The 19513-nt window shown below is 41.0% G+C and overlaps 1 protein-coding gene across 7 annotated transcripts in view; it reads right to left on the bottom strand.

Moving 5' to 3' along the window:
- The window catches only part of nf1a (neurofibromin 1a), a 275275-nt gene that overhangs the window by 155045 nt on the left and 100717 nt on the right, over positions 1-19513 (bottom strand). For 4 of the 7 annotated variants that reach the window (XM_048612819.1, XM_048612823.1, XM_048612820.1 and 1 more), the window contains exons 27-30: positions 17459-17494; positions 14469-14630; positions 11860-11963; positions 4007-4142 (exon numbers count right to left, since the gene is read on the bottom strand). In XM_048612819.1, coding sequence (XP_048468776.1) covers positions 4007-4142; positions 11860-11963; positions 14469-14630; positions 17459-17494 — 438 coding nt within the window. The remainder of the gene's footprint in view (positions 1-4006; positions 4143-11859; positions 11964-14468; positions 14631-17458; positions 17495-19513) is intronic. The other 3 variants (XM_048612822.1, XM_048612821.1, XM_048612818.1) reach the window with 1 other exon arrangement.

Below are 19513 nucleotides of genomic sequence, written 5' to 3' on the forward strand. Positions count from 1 at the left end.
CCGCACGGCGGAGAAGGGGCCGCACGGCGGAGAAGGGGCCGCACGGCAGGGCAGGCTACTCCTACTGCTAATCCGTATTTTCCCACATACCAATGACAGAGAACCAAGTACTTTTTTTAACATGAAACAAAACCTGTTTCCATCAGTCTCATAACAGCAATCATTTTTAATCTGTGTTTGCTCATTAAACCTTCATTTCCCAGCTGAATTTAATAATTTTTAACATATTTTAACAATCGAATACATTGTTCATCACGAGCTCAATAATAACTCCATTGTAAGGATGCCTCTCATTTCACTTATTCTGCCACTAAGTTATGTCAGCCAAGTGAAGGGACAGCCCCCCATACTGCTGAGCTTAGGCAATTACTCGGCCCGTAAACAACGAATGCATTTCTTGGATTAGATAATGTGCAATTCAAGTTACCACCTTCATTTATAAAAAATTGAGCAGGAGGTGAGCTTCTTCTCAGAGTCACAAGCAGCTAGTATAATATGCTGCTCACTTTGCCTCCTTCAGTCTTTTCATGGAAGGAAGTCATTGCATGTTTCCAGTTAAAATATTTAGCGTTTAGTTTCTGCTCAGGGTTAAAACTCGCAGTAGTTAAGTACCATTAAATTGGCGTAATTATGAACAAAAAAGGTGTCTTTTTATTACCGTGACCGAGAACCAAAAGGCAACATTTCATCGAGGAAAAGTATTCCATATTGCACAAAAAACAATCAGAATTCAAGCAATAGTACCATTTCGTCACAAAGCAGGTTAGTGACTGATGAGGTCTAACTGTTGGTTTCATAAAAGCAATTAACCCATATTTTAGCATATTTATCAATGAACGCCATTCACCTCAGTTTTTGCCTGAAACAAATATTCACCATTTTACTTTGAATATCCCCCTCGACTTAATACTGTTGGGATTTTCTCAATCCCAGAAGTTAAGCATTTAAAATGTAGGTGAAGCGTACAAGAAAAGGAATTAAGGCAGATTGAAATGAGCTCTCATATTACTTTGACCACTGTTGCAGCAGTAATTAATACTAGCTTAAATGGCTTTCATCAGAACTGACATTCACGTACACAGTAATTACAGCCATTATTCTGAAGAGAAGAGGCTTTTCTTTGTACTCCTTTTCTATGCTCAATAACTGGAACATTATTCAATGAAAGTCTTGTTTCAGTTTCAAAACCAACTACAACATTTACGGTAAAAGTAAGGCATATCAAAATCTAACTACTGGTTCAACCCTACCCTCTAAAATACACACCACATTTTTCAACAGCTAGTGAGCCATACAGCCAGGTATGGTTTTTAAGTAAATGAAAAGCATATCCAGCTTCTTAAAATCAGGGACCTATCTTTATATTCGAGAAGGTACTGCCAAGCAAAATACCCACAATAGTTATTTAAATTTAAGATGACAAAAGAATAGTTTATCAAGCAAGCACCTTACTCTTAGGTTTTGCATTAACACATGCGATTTCAGGACAGGTTATTTTCTGTCCATGCACTCTGCAAACATACTGTGTTATGATCCTATTCAGCTTGACAGATCAGAACTTTAACAAATCTTGCTGCACCCTAAGCATGCAATGCTGCAGATTCTGCTTTTTCAACACAAAAAAGTTTCTTAAAGGATTCAAGACAAGAATAGAATAATTCAAGCTACCTACTTATACAACAAATTCAAAGATTTTAAACATATACTAAAGTATACTTCAATTAATCCCAAGACATTGCTCCATAAAATTCAAAGTAAACAAAACTTTTGGATACTGCCCAAAACGTCTCAGGTACAGTTCTCAAAACCTCACTCCTGTACCCAAACGACAAACTGTTTAATATCCACATCAAAATTCCTGCATTTATAACCTCAGTCGTTTTAAGCCACTTGGGACTGCAATCACTTCTTTGGAGCTGTCATACAGTTGAGCTTCACTGCACTTCACTTAAATAATTACTGCAAGAATCTAACATACCACATGCTTCTCTGCTCAGGAGCACTGCTCTTAACCATCTTGCTCCAAGATCTCCACAGGACAAAAATGTTACCCAAAGTTAAAAGTGAAACTACAAGCCTGTCACTTCTGCGTTTCCCTAAAGTTTAGAAAAACTCCAGTACCCTCCAACTACTTAAGGCCCCATTATTTAGCATGCTGAGTCGTAAACTAAAATCAACAGTAGTCCAATAGTGCAGAAACCCATTCACTCTAAAGCCAGGCTTCGAAAACTGCTTTGAAAAGAAACTGCAACAGTTAGAGAAATATTTACAAGTAAACTATTAACCTCAGAGACACAGAACCAACACCCCTTGCCCGCCCCAAAAACTTGGCCACGAACTGAAAAAACCAGACCCAAACACTCCACAAGTCTTCAATGGTAGTGCCCATATGTCTGGGCAGGGAGGCCCAGGTTCAAGTCCTACCTGCTCCAGAAGTGTGTAATAATATCCCTGAACAGGTTGATTACAAATTATTTTAGGTATTATACATTTCAATCCTACCATTTACATCACAACAACAGATAAGCAGGCATTAGAAAACACAAAGTCCAGAAAAGCTCAAAACCCTCTTAAGGGAAAAGGGCTGAGTATAGATGGTTAAAAATTCAGACCACCGTTCACCTTAAACATCTCAGCATTGGCATATAGAAAACAAATTGCATATTTTTTCCACCTGAAAATTCCACTATGACCACCAGAAAATGCCCCCAGCATGTTTATGTCATACTAAGTGTGTGTCCCCAAATTAAACTAAACATACCTGAGGCATTAGAATTATTTAATTAAATATAATAGGCATGCTGCATTTCAATGCAGGAAAAAACTTTTTTTTATCATTCACCTTATTGAAAGAATCTAAAAAATGCAGCTCAATTCTTTGGAAGACATATGCAAAAGAAACTAGGAAAAAACTGATCATGTTACAAGGATGAGACAGTTATGCCACATCAGATTTTTGAGGTTGGTTGGCTCGCCGAGCTGGTTTGTTGTTCCGCAGACGTTTCGTTACCGTGCTTGGTAACATCCTCAGTGCAGCCTCCGATGAAGTGTCGGCGTGTTTTCCCGCTTGGTTTTTAAACTCTGGGTTCCGTTGCGATGGATTCCACCACAGAGGAAACCCGGAAGTGAGGCAATGTATATGGGGTTGAGTTCAATGTGTTTATTAATAGCATGCTTCGTGGAGTGCCATGCTTCCAGGAATTCTCGTGCTTGTCTCTGCCTAGCCTGTCCCAGGATCTTGGTATTGTCCCAGTCGAAGTGGTGGTTCTCCTTGTCCATGTGGATTGAGATGAGTGAGTATTGGTCCAAGTATTGGATGAGGCAATCCATCGCAACGGACCCCAGAGTTTAAAAACCACGCGGGAAAACACACCGACGCCTCATCGGAGGCTGCACTGAGGATGTTACCAAGCACGGTAACGAAACGTCTGCGGAACAACAAACCAGCTCGGCGAGCCAACCAACCTCAACACACACAACCCGAGCTACAGATCTACTCCAAAACCTTAGACTTCAGATTTTTGCCAGAATAGAAGAAATCACCAGTTATCGCCACGAGATACATACTACTTCTTAGTGCATTCACATGCCCATTAGAACAGGGTGTACCAAATTGCCAAGATATTTGTGGAAATAAACATATTTGGCATTAGCTGTAAAAATTCAAATTACTCAATGTGATCTTTTCCTTGCTTTGCTGTACAGCCAAAATTAAACTGACCAGAGGTATTGGACTTTGTCAATGTCCAGTAAAATAAACCCATTTTAGCAGAAAGCAAAAACAGCAGGTTTAGAGGGTGACAATGTAAACTGAAGCTGCAATGAGAATCAGTTGTTTTTTTTTTTAAATTGAACAACATAGTTCATCTCTTAACAAAACGGTGAAATTTGTTTCAATTTCTTCAATGCTTATATTTTTATCAATTCAGAAATGGATTAATTCCATCCATGTAAATGACCCCACAATTCTAATTCAATTTCATCAACTTCATATATGCTACCATACCTGATACAAGCAATGGCAGACGCTTCGCAGCTGTGGGGGGAACTCGGATGAGGAATTAATAATTGCATGGAAAAATCTCTCTGTCATTTGCAGTAGATTCCGCTGATTTTCATCCAGGCTTTCATTTGGTTCCAACCTGTGGAGCAGTACTGACTTTATCATCCTTATTTAGATGCAATGAAAAGTCCACACAGCACAATGTTGAAACTTATTTCTGCACATTCATCTAATATGCATTGAAATCAGTGCATCACTGCTTCATTAGTGCAATGTCAGCCACTCTCCACAGCGGGCTTCAATTACCCACTATGCGTGTTATACCCTGCAGGTGACACAGTGACAGGACCTTCTCATTTCAAGTGTTCTAGATTAATCAATACCATAAATCGTCATCTCCAGATCAAAAACAGAAAACGTAAAGTCTATACAAAAATCAAGAAATATGGGTCTTGCCAATCTGGAAGACAGTGAAATCTATACAAAAATTGTCAACAGGTTCCTGTTGAAATTGGCACTAGTAAAGGTAGGCACACCTCCTAACAGGTTAAAAACAATTGAATCCTCTTCACTGGGGTCTCAAATTCAAAGACTATAAACAGCTCAAAGTTCAGAGACAATACATATGCTTCACTCGTGATACATGCACATACTTTTGTACCGTAACAACTCAACTGAGTTTCTTGTTGTCTCTAAGAGGTACTCCTTCAGTTCTTTCCGCCACCATGATTCAATTGTTCACATTCTCTGACCCTGCATTCCCAGACACTTGAACTGGCTTCAACTCGACACCCAAGCCAAAGGATTGCAATTTATTAAATCAACTATTCTGCTCTCATTCTCTTCCCCACCCCTCATGATTCAATCCTCCAATTGCCCTATCAATCATCATTCTACAATTGAGGAGCCATTAATTACTTTTGGAAGAACCAAGTACTTGACATCATGTACAAGACTGCGCCGTACTGAGCTGTGTGAAATAGCAACAGCCAAGCTGCAATCTCAGGCCCATAATGTATTATGTCCGAGTCTGACAATTGCAGGCTGCAATAAGTAGCCTGTTTATACCTGTGATAAGAAGGGAGAGAAAAAATTAAGTTTATACAGAGCTCAGATGCCTGGTCATTAACTAGTAATTCCCACTCTCCTCTTAAGAGGGTGCCTCCATTCCTGGTCTCAGTCTGTTCAACCTTCTCCGGACTGCCTCCAATGCCAATATATCTTTCTTTAGATAAGGGGCCCAAAACTATTCACAATATTGAACTGTGGTCTAACTAGTACCTTGTATACTTTTGGCAAAAACTTTGCTACATTTATACTGCATTCCCTTGGAAATAAAGGAAAACATTCCATTTGCCTTCCCAACTATGCACTGAACTTGAACACTAGCATTAACTCACAGACAAGGGCTCCCAAATCCCTCTGTTCCGCATCTTCCTGCAGTCTTTCTCCATTTAAGTAACATTCAGCTCCTCTATTCTTCCTGCCAAAGTGCATAACCTCACATTTTCCCATATTATATTTCCTCTTCAACATTTTTGCCCACTTGGTTAACCTGTTTATATCAAACTGCAGACTGTGCTATCCTCTGCACTTGATTTACCACCTATTTGTGTGTCATCCACAAACTTGGTGAAAGTACAGTAAATCCTCTATATTCGTGAAATCACGAATTTGCCTATCTGCACCAAAAATAAGTACCAACAAAAATCAACATCTGCAGTCAAAAATTGCATTTTTTTTTTTTAAAAAACCATTTTAACCTGTTTTTAATGAGCTCTGCACTTGCGAATTCCATCATTCACAAGGGTTCTCAGGAACAGAATCCTCGCAGGCATGGAGGAATGACTGCATACTGACTACTGTCAAAGTCATTAATATTGTGGCCCCAGCACTGATCACCAGGGCACAGCACTAGGCACAGGGTGCCGTCCTGAAAACTCATCCCTTATCCCATCTTCCTGGCTTCTATTAGTTAGCCTTCTGAAAAGCCAAACATATTAGACTCATTGCTTCCCTTTATCTATCCTGCTTGTTACCTCCTCAAAGAATTCTAGTAAATTTGTCAGGCATGCTCTTCCCTTCATTAAGTCATTCTGATTTTGCTTGATTATCTTATGCATTTCTGAAAGTGCTGCTATAACATTTATAATAGACTCTAACATTTCCCAATAACAAACGTCAAGCTAAGTGGCATATAATTAGCTGTTTTATTTACCTCCTTGTCTTTTTACATAAAAGGTGAGAGTTTTCCAGAAACAAAAAAGATTCCTGGAAGATTACTACCAGTGCACTAATAGCCAGGTAAATGACCCTTCAAATTTGCGTCACCAAAAAAGTAGCAGTCGACATGGTCTTTGCAGGGACATGCATAAAGTCTTTGACAAGGGTCCAGATGGTAGACTGGTTACTGAAGTTAGTTGACATGGGATTCACAGAGAGCTTGCCGACTGGATATAAAATTGACTTGTCAGCAGGACAGAGGGGGTGGTGCTAGAATGTTATTTTTCAAATTGCAGGCCTCTTACCAATGGCATGGCACAGGGTTGGTGCTGAGTCCACAGTTGTTTGTCATTTATATTAACAATCTGGATGAGAATTTAGCAAGCAGGGTTACTAAGTTAGTGGATGACACCAAAAATGATGATATTGTGGACAGTTAAGAAGGTCATCTAAAATAACCAAAGGATCTTGATCAATTGGCCCAATGGGCTAAGGAATAGCAGATCAGAGCTTAATTTGGATAAATGAGAGATGTTGCGTTTTCGTAAGGTGAGCGACAGCAGGACATATACAGTTAATAGTAAGGCCCTGGGCAGTGTTGGTGAACTGAGAGATCTAGTGGTTCAGGTGCATAATTCTTTGAAAGTTGCACCACAGGTAAATAGGGTGGTAAAGATGGCATTTGGCACATTTGCCTTCATTGCTCAGACCATGGGCTATAGGAGTTGGTATGTTATGTTGTGGTTGTACAGGTTGTGGGTAAGGTCACTTTTGGAGTACTATCTACAGTTCTGGTTGCCCTGCAATAGGAAGGATATTATTAAATTGGGCAGGATGCAGAAAAGATTTAGAAAGATATTACCGGACTAGAGGTTCGAGTTAAAAGGAGAGGCTGGATAGAACATAGAACAGTACAGCACAGTACAGACCCTTCAGCCCACAATGTTGTGCCGACCTATTATCTTACTCTAAGATCAAACTACACTGCATACCCTACATTTTACTATCATCCATTTGCCTATCCAAGAGTCGCTTAAATGTCCCTAATGTATCTGACTTCACTACCACTGCCGGCAGCGCATTCCACGCACCCACCACTCTCTGTGTAAAGAACCTACCCCTGACATCTCCCCAAAACCTTCCTCCAATCACCTTAATATTATGCCCCCGCATAATAGTCATTCCCACCCTGGGAAAAAGTCTCTGGCTATCCACTCTGTGCATGCCTCTCATCATCTTGTACACCTCTACTATCAAGTCACCTCTCATCTTTTTTTTGCTCCAATGAAAAAAGCCCTAGCTCCCTCAACCTTTCCTCATAAGACCTGCCCTCCAGTCCAGGCAGCATCCTGGTAAATCTCCTCTGCACCCTGTCTAAAGCTTCCACATCCTTCCTATAACGAGGTGACCAGAACTGAACACAATATTCCAAGTGTGGTCTAACCAGGGTTTTAATCGAGCTGCAGCATAACCTTGCGGCTCTTAAACTCAATTCCCCTGCCAATGAAAGCCAACACACCATATGCCTTCTTTGCAACTCTATCAACTCGGCCAGCAACTTGGAGGGATCAATGGACATGGACTCCAAGATCCCTCTGTTCCTCCACACTGCCAACAATCTTGTCATTAACCCTGTATTCTGCATTCAAATTCAATCTTACAAAATGAATCACTTCACACTTTTCTGGGTTGAATTCCATTCGCCACTTCTTTGCCCAGCTCTGTATCTTGTCAATGTCCCGTTGCAAACTACAACAGCTCTCCACACTATCCACAACTCCACCAACCTTCGTGGCATTGGCAAACTTCCTAAACCACCCAGCCACTTCCTCTCCCAAGTCATTTATAAAGATCACAGAGCAGAGGTCCCAGAACAGATCCCTGCGGAACACCACTGGTCACCGAGCTCCAGGCCGAATATTTTCCATCTACTATCACCTTCTGTCTTCTATTGGACAGCCAAATTTCCCTGAATCCCATGCCTCCTTACTTTCTGAATGAGCCTACCATGGGGAACCTTACCAAATGCCTTGCTAAAATCCACATACACATCCACTGCTCTACCTTCAATGTGTTTTGTCACATCCTCAAAGAATTCAATAAGGCTTGAGGCATGACCTGTCCCTCACAAAGCTATGCTGACTATTTCAAATCAAGCTGTACTTTTCCAAATAATCATATCTCTCAGAATCCTCTCCAATAATTTGCCCACCACAGAAGTCTGACTGGTCTGTAATTCCCAGGATTATCCCTATTCCCTTTCTTGAACAAGGGAATAACATTTGCCACCCTCCAATCATTTGGTGCTACTCCAGTGGACAGTGAGGACACATAGATCATTGCCAAAGATGCAGCAATCTCTTCCCTCGCTTCCCATAGTAACCATGGGTATATCCCGTCCGGCCCAGAGGCTTTACCTATCCCCATGTTTTTCAAAATTTCTAGCACATCCTCCTTCCTAACATCAACCTGTTGAAGCATATCAACCTGTTTCATGCTATACTCACAAACTTCAAGGTCCCTTTCACTGGTGAATACTGAAGCAAAGTATTCATTAAGGACCTCCACTACCTCCTCCGACTCCACACACAAGTTCCCTCCACTATCCCTGATCAGCCCTACCCTCCCTCTGGCCATCCTCTTGTTACTTACATAAGTATATAACACCTTGGGGGTTTTCCTTAATCCTACCTGCCAAGACTTTTTCATACCCCCTTCTAGCTTTCCTAAGACCATTCTTCAGTTCCTTCCTGGCAACCTTGTCGCCCTCTCGAGCCCCGTCTGGTCCTTGATTCCTCAACCTTAATTAAGTTTCCTTCTTCCTCTTGACTAGATGTTCCACATGTCTTGTCATCCAAGGTTCCTTCACCTTACCATCCCTTTGTTGCCTCCGTGGGACAAACCTATCCAGTACTCGTAACAACTGCTCCCTAAACAACCTCCACATTTCTGTTGTGCATTTCCCTAAGAACATCTGATCCCAATTTATAATCTGCAGTTCTTGCCTAATAGCATTGTAATTCCCCCTCCCCCAATTAAATACTTTCCCATACCATCTGCTGCTATCCCTCTACATGACTATAGTAAAGGTCAGGGAGTTGTGATCACTATCACCAAAATGCCCTCCCACCGAGAGATCTGACACCTGGTCTGGTTCGTTGCCAAGCACTAAATCCAATATGGCCTCCCCTCTAGTTGGCCTATCTACATATTCAGTCAGAAATCCTTCCTGGACACACCTGACAAAATCTGCTCCATCGAAACTATTTGCACTTAAGAGGTTACAGTCGATATTAGGGAAGTTTAAGTCACCCATGACAACAACCCTATTACTTCTGCACCTTTCCAAAATCTGCCTCCCAATCTGTTCTTCAATGTCTCTGTTGCTATGGGAGGGTTTATAGAAACCTCCCAGTGAAGTGACTGCTTCTTTCCTGTTTCTGACTTCCACCCATACAGACTCAGTGGACAAACCCTCCTCCATGACCTCCCTCTCTGCAGCTGTGATATCATCCCTGATTAGCAATACAACTCCCCCACCTCTCCTACTCTCTCCCTATTTCTTTTGAAACATCTAAACCTCGGAACACCCAACAACCATTCCTGTCCCAGTGTTATCCAAGTCTCTGTAACGGCCACAACATTGTAACTCCAAGTACTGATCCATGCTCTAAGTTTGTCACCATTATTCCTTACCCTTCTTGCATTAAAATAGACACATTTCAACCCGTCACACTGACTGCAGCTTTGCCCTATCAACTGTCTATCCTTCCTCTCAAACTCTCTGCATACTGTATCTGCCTGTAAACCAGCTACCCCATCCTCTGATCCGTAGCTCCAGTTCCCATCCCTCTGCCAAACTCGTTTAAACCCTCCCGAAGAGCTCTAGCAAACCTCCAGCCCAGGATATTGGTGCCCCTCCAGTTCAGGTGCAACCCATCCTTCTTGTATAGGTCCCACCTTCCCCAGATCCACATATCTGAAGCCCTCCCTCCTACACCAGCTCTGTAGCCACGTGTTCAGCTGCACTCACTCTCTATTCCTAGCCTCACTAGCCCGTGGCACTGGTAGCAATCCTGATTTAACTACTCTGCTTGTCCTGCCTTTTAGCTTCCAACCTAACTCCCTGTATTCACTTTTCAGGTCCTCATCCTTTTTCCTAGCTATGTCATTGGTACCGACGTGTACCACGACTTCTGGCTGCTCACCCTCCCCCTTAAGAATCCTTTAGCCTCCATCTGAGATATCCCTGATCCTGGCACCCGGGAGGTAACGTACCATCCGGGAGTCTCACTTGGGACCACAGAATCTCCTGTCTGTTCCCCTAACCATTGAATCTCCTATCACTATCACTCTCCTGTTCTCTCCCATTCCCTTCTCAGACACAGAGCCAGGCTCAGTGCCAGAGACCTGGCCGCTATGCCTTTCCCCTGATAGGTCATCCCCCCAACAGTATCCAAAGCAGTACACTTAATGAGGGGAACGGCCACAGGGCATCCCTGCACTGTCTGCTTATTCCCTTTCCTGACAGTCATGCAGCTACCTTTATCCTGTAACTTGGGTGTGACAACCTCCCTACAACTCCTATCTATCACCCCCTCTGCCTCCCGAACGATCCAGAGTTCATCCAGCTCCAGCTCCAGCTCCCTAATTCAGTCTGAGAGGAGCTGGAGTTGAGTGCACTTCTCGCAGGTGAAGAGAGAAGGGACACAAGTCGTGACCCTTACCTCCCACATCCTACAACAGCAGCATTCAACTGATAGGCTGGGACATTTTTTCACTGGAGTATAGGAGGTTGAGGAGGGACTTACAGAGTGTTTTATAAAATCATGAGGGGCATAGACAAGGTGAATATCGAAGGTCTTATCCCTAGGGTAGAGGAGTTCAAAACTAGAGGGCATATTTTTAGGTGGAGAGTTGAAAAGATTTAAAAGGGACCTGAACAGCAACTTTTTCACACAGGATGCTTTCTATGTGGAAAAATTGCCAGTGGAAATGGTAGATGCAGGTGCAGGTACAGTAACAAAATTTAACAAGATATATGGACAGGTACATGAATTGGAACAGTTTAGAAAGATATGGACCAAGCGCAGGCACGTGGGACTAGTTTAGTTTGGGAAACTTGATGGGCACAGACAAGTTGGACCAAAGGGTCCATTTCCATGCTGAATGATTCTACGCCTTCATTCAATTTGGAACAATCTTTCAGAATTTTAAGAAAGTTTAACACCTGCAGTCATGGGCAAGAAAGCTCAAGAACAGGCTGGAATTTTTTGTAAATCAGGGCCGACTGCATCAAGAAGTCACAAGATTTATTGTAGCGATAAATCAGAGTCACACTGTAGAACAATACTTTCAAGTAGCGGAGATGCGGAATTCCTGCTCCGGCAGTATACAGTTAGTTGGTTGGTAGTGCAAAATTTGACTATTGCTGAAAAAAGACCTGCTGTCAAAGCTTTTTCTCTTGTACTCAAAATCACAAGATTAAATTTCCTTGCTTTGACAATCTCCTCTTTAAAACCATATACTATTAATAGATCTAGATAATTATGTTTTTCTGTGATATAACAAATGATATTTTCATTTGAACATCCTCTCAGACCATCTCGCTGACAAAGAAAGACAGTTCTAACCTGGTGGGATCAACCTCAAAGCTAAGGTGCTGTTTCTCAGGGTCCTTAAGAACAGTTTTTAACAATGGCTCAAGCAGCTTTTGCAGATATGTAGCACCATAGACCTGAAAGCAGCAAGAGAACAAATGGTTAGTTGGGCAAAGTAGAAGTAAAAAGTGTACCCAAACGTAAACCTTCCCATGATCCAACTTGAGACTTGTCAATAAATGTGAAATACTTAGAAAATTGCAGCTCCTATGCTGTGAGCAGCAGCACATCATGGGCATTAAACAGTCACTCTTGTCCTTCAAAACATAGATGCCACTGAGCCTTCAATTCAAAACAAGTCTATTATTTGAAAAAGGGAACTATGTCAAGACCGTAGCTCGACCTCGTAAAAAATCCTTCGCTTAATTTATCTTCCAATTTAAAATTTCCAATTTAAAATTACCAATTTAATTTCTACATTTAAGTTTGAAATCCGTGTTCCTTTCATTGCTGTCTCCTGTATTTTAGGGTAACAATAGGCCTACTTGACCCAAACCTTCAAAGTACGTAAACTTAACAGTTAGAGGCAGAAAGTTTGTTCTCAGTGTTTTTATTATCCACTGGAACATTCCCCTTATACTTGGCATTACAGCAGTCTGTATTGAAAATTATTTTAAAACAAACAAATCTCAGCATCTTAATAAAACCATGTAAAAATAACGTACAGGGGGTTTGCAATATTCATTGTTCAGAAATTCACTGTATTGTCCCTGTTTTTAAGGGAACAATTTTCAGTAATCATTCAGCTGTTCTACACTCGTTATTTTGGTGTGTTGCCAAAAATTTATTCGTTAATTCATACAGGAAATAAATCGTTGTTTTGTCCTTTCACTATTTGTCGGATTTTTCCGAAACATATCTCTTAACAATAGCAAGGACCCCCTTTACACATTCATAGTCAACAAGCAATGAAACAAATTTAAAAGACTCAGCAACATTGTTAACCTTATGACAAGCCAATGTACAGGATTCCTGCTCCTGCATTGCCATTGCATACTTCTCACCTAATTCATGTTAATGGATGGGCAAAAGGTTACCAGGCAGAACATGTTTCTCAATAAATGAAGGAACAGAAATAGGACAAACATGGGTACAATAAGTGACAGGAAACTAAAAACAACAAAACTTCAAAAGCTGCAAATTTTAAGTACAAACAAATAGCACGAGAAACTCAGCAGGTCTGGCAGCATCTGTGGACAGAAAGCAGAGTCAACAATTTAGGACTCTTCTACAGAAACGGTTTTTGGTGCAAGATTGTATTTTGTAGTGAGGAATGTTCATCGTGGAGTTCCCAAGGATTGGTGTTAAGGATCCCTGCTCTTCCCAATGTGTATTTATGACCTAGCGCCTGATGCCCATGACGCAATTCCAGATTGTGTAGATGCTACTAAACTTGTAGATATTGTCAACCGTGGGCAGTACAGCATACAATTTAAAAGGACGGCTAAGTTAGTAAAATGGGCAGGAAACTGACTGGTCCAACTTAATGTAGAAAACGAGAGCAATTCATTCAGGTGAAAGAACCTGGAGGGGTAATTAAAACATGGGGTCCAACTCTCAACGTGATGCACTTGCAGAGGGGCCCTGGTGAATGTGTGCATAAATCACTGAAGTGGAAGGACGGGTTGGAAGGCTTGACACATTGTACAGGACCTTGGACTTTATAAATAGAGGCAGAGAGTTCAAAAGCAAGGGAGTTAAAAAGTGATAAAGGGAAAATAGAACTTGCTGGAAAATCTCAGGTCTGGCAGCATCTGATTTTGTTCCACAGAGTTAACGTTTCGGGTCCAGTGACCCTTCTTCAGAACTTTAGTTGAACTCAACATGCCTCCACCACATTCACAGGCAGTGTATTTCAGACGATTTTCTCACATCACCCTTGATTCATCTGCACATCACTTTAAATCTTTTCTCCTCATTCTTTTTTCTGCTACATGGCAATTGTTTCGCCCCATCTCTTCTGCCCAGTCTGCCCATCATTTTGAAAACCTTTATGAAATCTCTTCTCAACGTTCTTCACTCTGAGAACAGTCCCAAGTTTTTCAAGCCATCCTCAAATGACATTTCTCATTCCTGGAATCATTCTTGTAAATGGGTTAAATCTGTAAATGGGTTAAATCGTCAAATGGTTCTCCTAGTGTACTGGACAACTACCTGAAAAGGAAACAGGTGCAGGGCTACCAAGTTGTGGCAGCGGTACTAAGGGAATTATTCTCGCAGTGTCAATACAATGGGTCGAATAGCCTCCTTCTGCATAGTCTCAGTGATGGACCATAATTAGGAGTCAATTATAGATTCATGGCTTGGCAAATTCTGGAGTCAATTCAAACATAGTTTCTATTACTGGTGAAGTTTCTTAAAATTCCCAGCTCCTCCAAACAAACCAGCAGGCAAGGACTTGGGTTTCACAAATGTAACATTTTTTCCCTCCAGAAGAGCAAGTATTGCTCAATCAAATTCAACAGTCATAAATACTTGTAGGTACCTTGAATGCGATGTGTTACCCAATCACTGACATAAAACAACTGGTCACATATTACTAATCCAAGGCCTTTAAAATCGTTAAGGTGGCAAAGATTTACCTTAAAACAGAAAGTCATTATTTTACTTGCAAGGCTGTTGCCTCTAAAGAGGGTCTGCATGGAATCTGCTAGCTCAACCTCTTTAGAGAACATGTTCCAAAGCAACTGATAGAGCAGATGACGTGAGTCAAACAACGTCACTAGCACTCGAGCAAGCTCATCCTGGAAGGAGGAAAAAACAAAGATATTAACTTTAATTACAGATCTGTATGAAGTAATTGAAGATGGTGAATAAACTACCAGAGAGAACAGCCAGGGTTAATGCAAAATGCCAATGAGACGCAGCAAATAGTTGGGTTTGGACAGAACTCTTGAATAAAAAACTTCCTGTCTTAATTGTTTTATTTCAAACTACCCCTAGCATGACCGAAGCAATTTCTACAGAAGATGATGGACATTCAACACTTTCCTATAAAAAATATTAAATAGAAAGTGTAATTTCAAATACAGACAAATAAAGAAATGATTAACTGACAGCAGTACTTAAGTATTTTTGAAAGGAGTTGGAGTTGGAGTTTTCATCTTGCACTTTTTCCTATCCTTGGAATTTGCGTGTCACTGCCGGGCCAGCATTTGTTGCTCATCCCTAACTATTCCTTGAACCGAGAGGCTTACTCATATCAGCTAAGAGTCAACCACATCGCTGGAGGCCTGAAACGACATGTAGACCAAGTCTAGAAGGACAGGGTAGCAGATAGATAGGAACACCACCACCTTCAAGATTCCCTCCAAGCCACTCACCGTCCTGACTTGGAAATATACTGCTGTTCCTTCACTGTCACTCGGTCAAAATCCTGGAATTCTCTCCCTAATGGCATTGTAGGTCAACCCACAGCAGGTGGACTGCAGTGGTTCAGGAACGCAGCTCACCACCACCTTCTCAAGGGCAACCAGGGGTGGGCAATAAATGCTGGCCAGCCAGCAATGCCCACATCCCACAAATGAATAAATTTTGAAAAAACAGCCACAGATTTCATTCCTGAAAGAGCAAAGATGCATGAAACAGACTTGTAAATAAGGACACCGTGTTCTACAATATAAGAATAAGAAGCTGACTTGGCTCATTATTGGTATTGAGATGCAGTACAAGCCAATGGGCAATTTTCACCTTCAGAACAGGCACCTCTGATTGGTCAAGGTGTTATGTAAAACATGTAGCTCCGAGCACACACAAATGCATTACCCTGCATGGCTGACTGCTCATGTTAAATTGGTTACCAGTATAATTCTTTGCATAGTTTGGATTATTTAATAAATTTTGTCCAATAGCAAAATCACATCCAATGGTAGACATTCTGTTCTAAGGCTTGCAAGCACAAGCTGGTTGAGTAGAGCCGGCATGTTTCCCACTGTCAATGGTCAACAGGACATGTTGTTTGACAAGGTATGGAAGTCAATTGGATGTACAGCCAACATATCTGCCGTTACACTGGCACTTTAAAGTCAGACCACTTTTGGTTGGTTTTGACATGCTAAACTTCACTTAAATATGCTACTTCACAGTAATGTGGGGCAAGCTTCATTTGTTGCAGACATGTTTGAGACACCTTCCTCTTCAAGGATAATCAGTGGTAGGCCAGGCATTGTTCAGGGCTAAAAGTAGTGGGACATAGGCCCTTTCATGAGTTATTCCGATATATAGCAAATTATGATTTGATCAGGTAACCATTAACGTGCAGAATAATTTTGATATGCCATATCTCAGCATCAAGCTAATGTGGTGAGAAGATGGCTAGAGGTGTACTCATTAGGGGCCAATCAGCTCCCTCTTCTCATGTCGTAGAAATTGGCATCCCTTTTTCCAAGTCTGTTTCTTGCAGCCGAGTCTTGATGATTACAAGACAAAAAACTTTTTGTCTCGTCTCCTGTTTTATTTAAAGCAATATTGAAGTTTTATACAATCAATGCATAAGGTCTAGTTCCTGTGCTGAAAAAATGACAGAGCTAAATTAAAGGACATTAATGGTCTTCTAAGTTAAATGGAGCAAGAGGATTACTTAAAACAGCTGCTGAACTGATGACTAATATTACAAGGATAGGATGTGCATTCAGAAACAAGTAGGATGCCACTCTCTATTTAGAGCAGCTGGCCATTGACAGACCTGCAAAATCATGACTTCAGCTCCATTATCTCCCACCAAGGTCTTGAGGGTGTTACACATGTGTTGTGTGCACATTAGAGTTTTTTGACAATCCCTAATTATACAACTGCATGGCAAGTTACACCACTTGAGAGCAGCCAAGAGTGTAGAGTTTTTACGGAGCTGAAATCATATATGGACTCGATGAACAAAGGATTGTCAAGCTGTCACAGTTGAATTTGAGATTCAGATATCTAGACTACCAGCCCTCAGTAAGTGAGTCTTCTAATTTGCTTTTGGATTTGTACAAGCTGAAATCTCCACGCAAAAGGACAAAAGTTGAGGAAACCCTTTTTTGGTAGTGGACATTTTTCATAATGAAACAGAATCCATCCAGACCGAATACAACAGCCTTTTTTAAATCAGTCAATAGATCATGTCATGACTCCAGGCCTGGATGCTTAAATTTAACCCTCTTTCTCCTATTTGCACCATCACAAACATTTAATTAGACAATGCTGGCAAGCTCACAGTGGAGTTGTTCAACTATTCAATAAAAATATGCAAATTAATAAAAATGTACAAGATGAACACCACAACAGACCACTTCCTCAGAAAGGCCAATGAAACCCTGTTTAAGATCTTTTTCAAACCCAACTTTCTGCTAGTTTCTACTGGCAAGAATATGCAAGAGTCAAGATGTAGATCTAGTGCTCAGCTCCAACCAAGTCATGCTACCTCGTTACAACTGCTACCCAAACCTCAGCTACATTGAAGCTGGCATAAGCAAATCACCACCACAAAAGTAGTAACGAAAGGACTACTTAAAAATCATTCTCTGCTCAAAGCAGTGGAATAATTACTGCAATCGGATCAAGAATGCAATTTTCTCGTTTTAAGCTTTCCTACCTGTTGGTTGAGATTTGTGACTGGCCCAATGGAAGTCTGTGATAAAAATGAAGAATTGCATTTTTTTGAGCTATATCCATGCAGTATTTGTAATGAAATTGCAACCTGTAAAATTCAACTGTGGGAACTGTTTCATAGGCTGTGTGTAGTCCATTTACATGAAACTTGTCCCAGTTGGGAGGGGAAAAGAAGATTCAGAGGAAAGTCAACACCCAATCACTCTTCCAGAGAAGTTACCATGGAACTGAAAGGTGTCTTGACTTTTATTTCCCTGTGGGGAAATGCTTTGCCTCTGCATTCCTCCAGAGTACAAAAGATATGAGTAATTTAAGAAGCTGTTCTAATTTTAGGAGTAGTAAAGGTGTGGGTGAGGATGTGGGGGTCAAGCGCAACAAAGAAGGCAGAAGGGACATTTTTTCTCCAAATCAGCATCATTGTTCCGTGGCACACAATTTTGTTGTACCACAATGCTACTTGGACTACTTCAATGCAGCCTACTTCTGACAGTTGAACATGCATGACAACACAATGGTGCAAGTTATAGACTTGTCCTGGGTTTGTTGTCATACCTGACTGAACTGCATGTATGATACGTTGCATGGATAACTGAATGCAATTTAATAAAATAAACCGCAAATTGTAAGCATTATGTGTGTACCTTAAAGTGTAAAAAAACTACCATTTCAAAATTTGTTCAATATAATTAAAAAATGCACAAGTGTCATGAGGGAGGGAACAGGGAAGAGAGAGAGAGGACATGAGCACACTGAAAAGCAACAGGCAAAATAGGAAGGGTGGTAACTCAACAGGTGTGATCACAGTAAATGACAGAGCAGGCTTGAAGGGCCAAATGGACCACTTCTGACCCTCTTTTCTATGTTTTTGTCACACTTCAGGGAACGTGTGGAGATAAACAAACAAGATTCCATGTTTTTCCAGTCTGGTCTATCTCTAATTCCACCCACCACCCCACCAACCCCCAACCCCTCCACCGACGCCCCCCCCTCCCCCGCCCCAACATCCTTGAGGCTACATGAATTAACTGAAGTTTGTACTTACCACAATAAGATCTCGGAATGAAATTAGAATTCCAGTGTTTGACCTTCGGTTTACTTAGTGGTGCTATGAATTATTCTTGTAACGTGCAATTAAGTTGATTGGAAATAAAATAGCAAAACGTAGCCACAGATCAAAACTGAGGTCCATAAAGTAATTTAACCTTCATCTGTAATGTGTAAAATTTTGGTTTATCCCAGTAATCTAACAGTTTTAACTGCTCCCTCACTCTCCACTTTGCAACATTTATCCACGTTACCAATATAATTTGCGTTAAGTGCAATTCCGGAAATCATCAAGCATCAAAACGCAAGATGTTTAAACTTCATTGCCACCTACAGGCAATGTCACACACACGTATTTCATTTCATCAATTGCAAATGTTTCAAGTTTTATCCAGTTCGCCATCTACAATCCTAGCAATTGCACAATATGACAAAGTTTTTCATTAACCATGGCAGTCAGCGTTTTTTAAATTTGGCTACAATAGGCTCTGACAGGAGGCACGGAAAACTCATTAGACGCTGAACTGTAGGAACCAGACATCCCCAAAGGTACTGATTCCTCTAAATGTGCTACACTTGTCACGCTCTGCATCAAATCACTTCTACTGTATCCAAATATTTCTAAAACAAACACACTAATTTTCAGTTAAATGAGCCAACAATTTGATGGTATCTTCACAAGCTGGACAAGTCAGTAGGACTGCATTTAATGTCCCAAAAAAGGTATTCACTCGTACAACAAGGGAGGGTTTAAACTGGAGTGCACAAAGGGACATGGGAGACATAAAAGTGAGGAAGAAAAGCTAGAAGTGAAAAATAGAAATGTGAAAAAGCTGAAGTAGAAGGCAGAAGAAACAATGGCTCGCAACAATTAGGGCCACAGTACAAAAAAAGTTAGTAAAAATGTCAAAAGTCTAAAGCTATTAGATCTGAATGCACTGAGCTTTTGTAATGAGGTAGCCCAATTGTCAGTGCAAACAGTTCTAAACTGGTA

This window comes from Rhincodon typus, chromosome 26 (genome assembly GCF_021869965.1).
Source record: "Rhincodon typus isolate 14 chromosome 26, sRhiTyp1.1, whole genome shotgun sequence".
Classification (NCBI taxonomy): Eukaryota; Metazoa; Chordata; class Chondrichthyes; order Orectolobiformes; family Rhincodontidae; genus Rhincodon; species Rhincodon typus.